Below are 8546 nucleotides of genomic sequence, written 5' to 3'. Positions count from 1 at the left end.
GAGTTAATATCCAGGGAATTAAAAATCTGCATGGTCTATGCAGTTTTCAATCTGTGCAGAGTGAATACTGGCATTACAATCACGGCTACTAGCAATATGTTACCATGCCTATAACATATAGGCAGTTCTAGATGGTGCACAAAATCACACCAGCAGATCACTAGAGAAACATAACAGCCACTCTAGGGTTGTTCAAAAATCTAAAGTGTGAATTGAAGTCTACAATGGTGTTCAACTCTTTGCAACTAGGCCTCAGTTTAACACCTCGCTCAGCTGTGTTATTTTAAGTTCAATATGTTTATTTATTTTCAATTTAATAGCAAATCAATACATGACCGATTCATATATAATGATAACAAGACAAAATAAAGAAAAGAAGAAAAGACAGTCAAAAGTGTAGAAACATCATTCGATAGTACAAGATGTTAATAGTACAAGTAATCAGACCTTGAGCAAGTGTAGCACAAAATACCAGTAACAACAATATCACACTTCAGTGTAGTTGAGTTAAAGAGTCGCAATAAGAAGACAATAAATGCCAAAAAGCATCATGAGAACGTGAAGTACCTCTTTTTTCACTGTGTTGAGAAACCATTCATCAGAATGCAAGTTTGGATCTTCAGACCATCTGTCCACTGGCTTTGCTAAACATTCATAGTAACAGTAAATGATGGCAGATAAAGAACTTAACGGTCCATTCAGTTTATCCATTAGTTATTCCCATTAAAAATACATGATTAAGTTGACTTGTTTCTTTTTTGATATTTCTGGGCCATAGACTAAAGCCCACCTGGTATTTTCCTAGGTTTCAACTGGCGAAGTTGCTGTCCAAACTCACTCCAGCCTATCCAACCATCCCGTTGTTTCAAGTTAGTGGAGTTCTCATTGATGCCCTTCCCCATCCAATCCTACACCAAAACACCATATAAGGGATACAAGCCAGGCTTTGAGTGACCCCAGGATGGGTTTTATGTTTTTACAAATATTTTCTGATCAAGCACAATCAAATTCATGAAAAAACTTCAGTTTGAATGGTTTTTCCAACTTTAAGTTTTTCTGGACAAACATACAGCCACACATATAGCAGATGATATAAATGCCATATAAAATATGCTTATTTAATCCTGACCTGTCTTTGCCAATTTTGGCACACAAAGAAAACAGAGACGATGACATGTGGTGCTTAATATATAAATTGAAGTCAAGACTCGACACGTATGTGTTTCGGCCGTAAGGTAATCAACCATATGGATTCTGCGTGTAGGCCTGTTAAAATGGTCTAGAAAAAAATGAGAGACCAGGTACTCAGGAGCCATACCAAATATTGATTTAAAACAGATACAGGTAGATTTAAACAAAACTCTTGCCTCCATCGGTAACCAATGTAGTTTTTGATAATAGGGAATAATATGTTCCCATTTTTTCAATCCAAAAATCAGCCGAACTGCTGAATTTTGAATAACTTGAAGCCTTTTCAGTGTTTTCTTATATGTACCCAAATAAATAATATTGCCAAACAGTGCTTTATGTGGCAGGCAAATTAATCTCGTGAGTAAGATCTTGGTCCCCCTCCCTTCCTTAAATCAAGAATGTTACTTAAGCCAGGAGTTTGGCTTTACTTTGGATCAGTTCTTTTTAGTCAACAAGCCATCAGACACTCCATGCATTTTTAAAATCATTGGTCTGGAGAGAAAGTTTCCAGTCCAGAACTCCTTTTAATTCAAATGTCCATTTTAAGCTGCCCTCCCAATACTTCATCAAAGTAAAGCAGAAAAGAGACTACAATTCTCTACACTCATTCCATTTTCTGTATTGCATTCGAGGGGATGCTGAAAAGTTCTCAGACCACTTGAAACTGCCACAATTTTCATTCACATATTTCAATCAAAGATCTGAAACAAGGTCAACATACTTCATTATAATTTGCAGAATCATAACAAAATGCATTGACCTAGTTTCAGATCATTGATTGAATCTTGTCAGTGAAAACTGTGGAAGTTTCAAGTGGGCTGAGAAATTTTCAACACCAACTCATAGTTGTTTCTTGCAGTTTTAGTCCAACAAAATATAATTTTCTAAACAGAAAATCCATGTTACAAGTCTATACCATCATACTAATATGTGCTAAAATAAAATCTTAATTGTGTTTTCACATGGTATTTTCCGGTGCGCTATGTCATATTTAAGGGACAGTATTTTCTTTTATTGTTGTTGTTTCAAGACAAATGCTAATTTTAGATTTAGTGCTTAGGACTTGCAAAAATTAAGGTAGGAACACTTAACACCTCCTGTTTAGGAAGTCCTAAGTTCTTTGTTAAGTCCACATTATCCAGTTTTCATTTGATCATCTTAATGTGCAAGTAGGAGAACACTGGAATGCCCATGCCCTTTCTATGACCCACCACCTTCGATTAGTACATGCTGACTGGCAAATTACTACAAAAAGCTTTAATGCACTTTCTGATTAATCATTTTCCCGTATTAAGTGTGTGATAGCATTTAATGCAGTTTAGTAAAAGAGCACCTATATTTTTCTTAGGTCCTTCTTGTTGTTCCTTTCAGGCCTCAGCAGAATAATATAGCATTTAGGGATAAAGATACAGCACAACAGTCCAGCACTGGAGGCCAGAATAGCAAATATCTCCACTGCCACTATGTACTTGCCCTTGGAGCTCAGGTATGTTGGGATGAAGGAGATCCAGACGCTGCAGACAACCAGAAGACTGAAGGTGATATTCTTGGCCTCATTGAAACTGTCAGGTAGATTTCTTGCTAGGAAAGCTATAATGAAGCTTATACCAGCCAGAAATCCCAGATAACCCAGAACACAGTAAAATGCAATTACTGACCCTTCATTACATTCAATTAATATTGTTCCAATTTCTGATCTCCTATTAAGAAATGCAAATGGGGGAGCAGTGCACAACCAGACAAGGCATAAAACTGTTTGAATAAGTGAACAGGAAAAGACTATAGAATTAGAGACCCTGGAACCCATCCATTTATGGAGTTTGCTTCCTGGTTTGGTAGCTTGGAAGGCTGTGACCACAGTGATGGTTTTTGCCAGTATAGAGGAGAGAGCGATGGAGAAAGTGATCCCAAATGTAGTCTGTCTGAGAATGCAGGTGACATCCTCAGGATGCCCAATGAATAACAATGAACAGAGGAAGCAGAGTATGAGGGAAATGAGGAGAATATAGCTGATGTGTCGGTTGTTGGCTCTCACTATGGGAGTGTCTCTGTAATAAATAAAGATTCCCAAGATGACATTAGTGATGAGAAAGAAGAACATGCTGAAGAAAGTTAAAGCAATCCCTAGAGGCTCTTCAAAAGACAGGAAAGTTATCACTTTTGGGATGCAGGCATCTCTTTTCTGATTTGACCATTGATCATCCGGACATGTTGTACAGGTGTCCATATCTGAGAAAGAAGATTATCATATCATTATCTCACATCTATCATGAGGTCTATTTACTAAAGTGCAATTAAATATCATGAGTCCTATAATCTTCACAGCTCAGCCAAGAAAGAGTAGTTTAATTCACATTAACTGCATGGAGAGTGAAGGACTGTGAACTGCATTTTGAGTTAGCACCTGGTACTTTAACTCTAATGTCTGCAAATGGCTGCATGTAAGAGCAGGTAGTATATGCACTCATGCTACTACAAGCAGATACCATAGATCATTGCACAAAAAAATGCAACCATTCCCCCCAATATGAATCCTGAACCCCTCCATTCTACTGGAGAAGACCTAACCCTTCTCTCGCTCATACAAATCACCCAGCCTTTAATGGTGGTGTCCCTGGGGATTAGGCAGGGGGCATGAGCAATCCTCAGACATTTTTGTTGCTTTTCAAGCTCAAATTGAAAATAGTGGCTCTGATCCATAGTACTACAGTGTACCAAATAAGTAAGATACAACTTTGAGTTAGTTCTGAAAGGCTGATAAAGCAATATGAGGAAAGAGGAATCATTATTACCCCACTTGTAATGCATGAGAGACACCCATAAAAAGTGTTGGGGGTGTGATTTCAGGCTTGGGTCTCTGGCCCTATATCAAGGAGTTATGGGTCAAAGATATTAAGAGAAACAAATGCCACAAACTTTATTGGAATGGTAGGTAGGGTGGACAGGTGAGTAGTATGGAAATCTAGAATCCTGTCAGGGGTGTGAATTCAAAACAGCAAATTGCACTCTTCATACAGCTATCTTCAGACATTCAGTTTTTCCTTGGAACTTATTCTCAATAGTTCATCACCTTAATCCAAGACAAGGCCAATCAACTGTAAGCTGTGCACAACATGGCTGCCACTTCAATTCAACCTTGCAGCCATCCCTGTGGGTTTTAAATAATTATTTTTTCTTTTTTATATAGTTTCATAAGAACATAAGAATTGCCACCTGCTGGGTCAGACCTGTGGTCCATCGTTAAATAGTCTGTTTCCGCGGTGGCCCTTAGGTCAAAGACCAGTTTCCCAACCGAGAACAGCCCTACCTGCGTAAGCTCCAGTTCTCTTATTGTAAACCATTTAGATATCTTTGATAGATATAAATCAAGAAATTAATAAACCTGAAACTTATGGAAAGTGTATTCAAGCAGCCTGGTATAATTCTGCAAGCAGAGAATCAGTTTAGACAAGCCCACAACTCTCAGGAGGAGCCAAGTGATTAAAGAACAGCCTACACTTGTTGCAAGTTTCCACAAGCCTAGCAATGGAAGGCAAAGAGGTGGAACGGAGAGCAGCAGCACTGAGAAGACACAGGAAATGAAGCCAAAAGCCCAGCCACACTTGGAGTGGAGAAGCAGAGTCCCCCCAATGAAACCAGGTCATACATCTACATCCCCACCCGCACCCTCCGCTCAGAAACGGAGATACGCCCATGCATTTCCCCCGGAAGGTCCCTCCTCTCAGAAACCGCCTGCAAACGCTCCTACAGCCACTTCATTCCCCAACTCAGGAACCAACTCCCCCCTCAACTCAGACTACAGAACTCACTAATGACATTCTGGAAAATGGTAAAGACCCTCCTCTTCAACTAAAGGTCACCCACAGTCTACACCCAACCCTCTTAAACCCCACCTCTACCCTTCTTTCTCCATTCTAATCTTCTGCCTAAATTTCTGTATAGTCCACTCTCAGCCTATACTCAAATAACTTGTATCTAAACTAAACTACTTATATTTAAACTACTATTCTTAATTTGCTGTATAGTCCCTATGTCTAAACTGCTGCACAGTCTCATATGTCCAAGTATTTAAATCTACTGTATAATCTTGTGTGTCCAATACACTCCATTGTGAATGTTTACTTGTAAACCGTTCTGAGCTACTGGGAGGACGGGATAAAAATCTAAATAAATAAATTAAATTAATTTTGTATTTGAATTCTGTGAAAATAAAATGAAGGAAGGGGTTCTCAGGGAAGACAAGGCCATAGTCAAAAGATTAAATTAATGTTTTGCATTTGTCTACAATGAGGAAGATAAGGGGCAGATACCAGTATCAGAAATGGTAGTCAATGCTGATAAATCATAGAAACTGAAACAGATCTCTGAAATACTGGAAGATATAGGGGTCCTTTTATCAAGCAGCGGTAGGGGTTTAACCACCTGCCACTCTAGCTGCTAATGCCTGCATTGAGCAGGTGTTAGTTTTTTAGCCGGCCGTGGGGGTTAGCCGCTAGCGCGGCTTGATATAAGGACCCCTTAATGTATTTTGAAGATTTAAATTACTTAATTATATTATTGTAATCACATCATATGTATTATTGTATTAATAATTGAGATGAGTATGGGAGAAAATATTTGTTTTATGTATTATTTGTGTAGTTTATAGTGCGTTTTATGCAGTATTTTATGTTCAATTAATTATATTGCACTATCAAAGATTGAAAATCAATAAAGATTAAAAAAAAGGCATGCTAATTTTAAGGCTTCAATGGCTGGGAGGGTTTAGATAGGCTAGAATAGGTAGTAACGGAGATTTCAGCAGTTGGAACCCAAGCACAGTACCGGGTAGAGCTTTGGATTCTTGCCCAGAAATAGCTAAGAAGAAAAAATTTAAAAAAATTTAAATTGAATCAGGTTAGGCAGACTGGATGGACCAATCAGGTTTTTAGCTGACGTCATCTACTATGTTATCTCACTTTTTTAAACAGCCACCTCACCTCAATAATTTTGTAATAATTCATCTTACTTTTATAAACATGTCCCCATCAGTTTTACAGCAATGGGAGAAAATCTTTAGATTATAAGCCCTTTTGGGACACTTCAAGTTTTATTTCATTTTATTTTATTAAAAATGAATAAACCACTCTGTTCCAAAGAGATATACAGTACCTACAATGTCTAAAAAATCTGAATGTAAGTCATCCTTCAGCTACAAATACAGAAGTTCACGTGTTTTACGCATTATCTTAAAAATTCTATAATATATATATTTTTTATATTTTGGTGATGGTGTGGTTCTATATAATTTTCATAAGACAAGATTGATGCATTTTTTTTTTAATTTCATGGTATCTCTGTGCTTAGGCTACGCTGAGGACCTGAGTTTTCATAGAAAGATAGAAACATGACAGCAGTTAAAGGTCTAATGGCCCATCCAGTTTGCCCTTCCCCACCATCCATTATCTTCTCTTCTCCATAAGAGATCCCACATGCCTGTTCCATGCTATATTAAATTCAGATACAGTCTTCATCTCCACCACTTCCACTGGGAGGCCGTTTCACATTTCTACCTCCCTTTCTATAAAGAAGCATTTTCTTAAATTACTCCTGAGACTATCACCACTTAGCTTCATCCTATGCCTTCTCCGTCTGGTATCCTACCCTATGGTGTTTTGTTTTTAAAGAGACAAGGGCTAGTTCCTGAATTATCACCATGACTGTGTTGCAAGCTGGTAGGAAGAGAGGAATCTTAAAGAGTTTCCTTTTTAAAGATGCGTTTGATGTGTGAGCTTAATTAAGGTTTATTATCAATTTTTTTCTTTTTTTACCTTTTTATTTCCCCGTTTTCTCCCCTACCTGTTGCATTTTTACCATTTATGTTTTCTTTAATATATACGATTGTAGTTCTACCCTTTCTTTCCTTATGTGTCTGTTAGTTGGTATGACTTTATTTATTAATTTGTATGATAATGTGTTAAATTTATGTATCCTTTTATAATTAATCTGATGTATCTATTTTTTTATCTGTAAATCGCTTAGCAAATTAAATTAAGCGATTCAATAAGTCAAAAATAAACTTGAAACTTGAATCTTATCAAGTATTTTCCCCATTGTGTAAAGGAAAAAATAGTCCCACCCAGCCTGTGTCCTCCCTTTCTTTGTATCTATCCTATCAATCATTGCATTTACCACACCTTATCATATGTATGAAATTAAATGTCTTTGTCTGATAAGCAGTATACAAATTTTTTAATAAACTTGAAAATGAATTACACTTTTTGGAGACCTACAGCCCTCCTTAATTTCAAGAACAGGGACCATAATAGATACCCTATATTTATTTGTATCCCATGTTTTCCATGATGTCACCCACCAGTTTGGTTGGAGATCTCTCCCTCTGCACATGGAATACAGTCATAGCAGCAGATGGGTTTTTCTTCCTTGGTTAATTTCCTGTAACCAGGATGGCAACTTGGACTGCATCTGAACTGCGGAGGTTTCTGAAGATTGAGAAAGCATGTTATGTAACTTCATTTGATATTGAATGGTTGTTTCTAAACTGGAATGTTTCTTTTATTTATTTTTAAATTGTCATCGTGTGTAACAGCATATTTCATGCTTAGGAAGGTACTTGTAAAAATACCCCAAAAAGTGTTGATTCTTGTCATTGCATAGCCAGATTAGACCAGCCTCAGATCAGATGTGAATGGAAATAGATTTATAAAAACTAATTAAGTTATATAATATTTAGAGCTTACTAACCTAAGGATAGGTTATAGCAATCAATAATTGAATATTCATAATACATTACATTAAAAATAAAAACTGAAATGAAAAAAAAGTTGTTAAAAAAAATGCAGAACAGCCAACAAATTTCAAAATAGAAAAAACAGCATCATGCCGCTCTCACATCCCATTTGCTTCCTTAAAAAGAACACCTTCTCCTTTCTAAGTGGGGAAGTGGCCAAGTGGTTCAAGCAGCTGCCTCAGCACCCTGAGGTTGTGAGTTCAATTCCCACAGCAGCTCCTTGTGACTCTGGGAAAGTTGTTTAATATTTGTCTTTTGGAACTTTGCCTGTTCTAGCAATTTTTAAAAACTCGTTATTAAACTTTGATACAAATGGTAAATAAAGGATTTGTGACTACAGGATGGACTTGACATCTCCAGTGCTTCTTTTTGTTGATTTTGATTTGCCTCGAGGCTTGGTACCTTCTTTCCCTGTCTAAAACACGTAAAACACTTTGTAATCATTGAAAAAAGCAATATATTAAGCCCCATCCCCTTTCTTTCTATTTCAAATGAGTGAGCAGTTTGTTTTAAGTAAGTAGGCAGACGTGCTGTAAGAGTTTAATTAGTGTCAATTAACACCAGT

At 37.1% G+C, this 8546-nt stretch overlaps 1 protein-coding gene across 1 annotated transcript in view; it reads right to left on the bottom strand.

The window, feature by feature from the left end:
• Positions 1-2524: 2524 nt before the first annotated feature.
• Positions 2525-8546, bottom strand: part of LOC117368639 (vomeronasal type-2 receptor 26-like) — an 8748-nt gene continuing 2726 nt past the window's right edge. The window contains exons 2-3 of the mRNA XM_033962366.1: positions 7547-7673; positions 2525-3420 (exon numbers count right to left, since the gene is read on the bottom strand). Coding sequence (XP_033818257.1) covers positions 2525-3420; positions 7547-7673 — 1023 coding nt within the window. The remainder of the gene's footprint in view (positions 3421-7546; positions 7674-8546) is intronic.

This window comes from Geotrypetes seraphini, chromosome 10, assembly GCF_902459505.1.
Source record: "Geotrypetes seraphini chromosome 10, aGeoSer1.1, whole genome shotgun sequence".
NCBI lineage: Eukaryota > Metazoa > Chordata > Amphibia > Gymnophiona > Dermophiidae > Geotrypetes > Geotrypetes seraphini.
The sequence above is the reverse complement of the archived record's forward strand: the minus strand, read 5'-3'. Positions and strand labels throughout refer to the sequence as shown.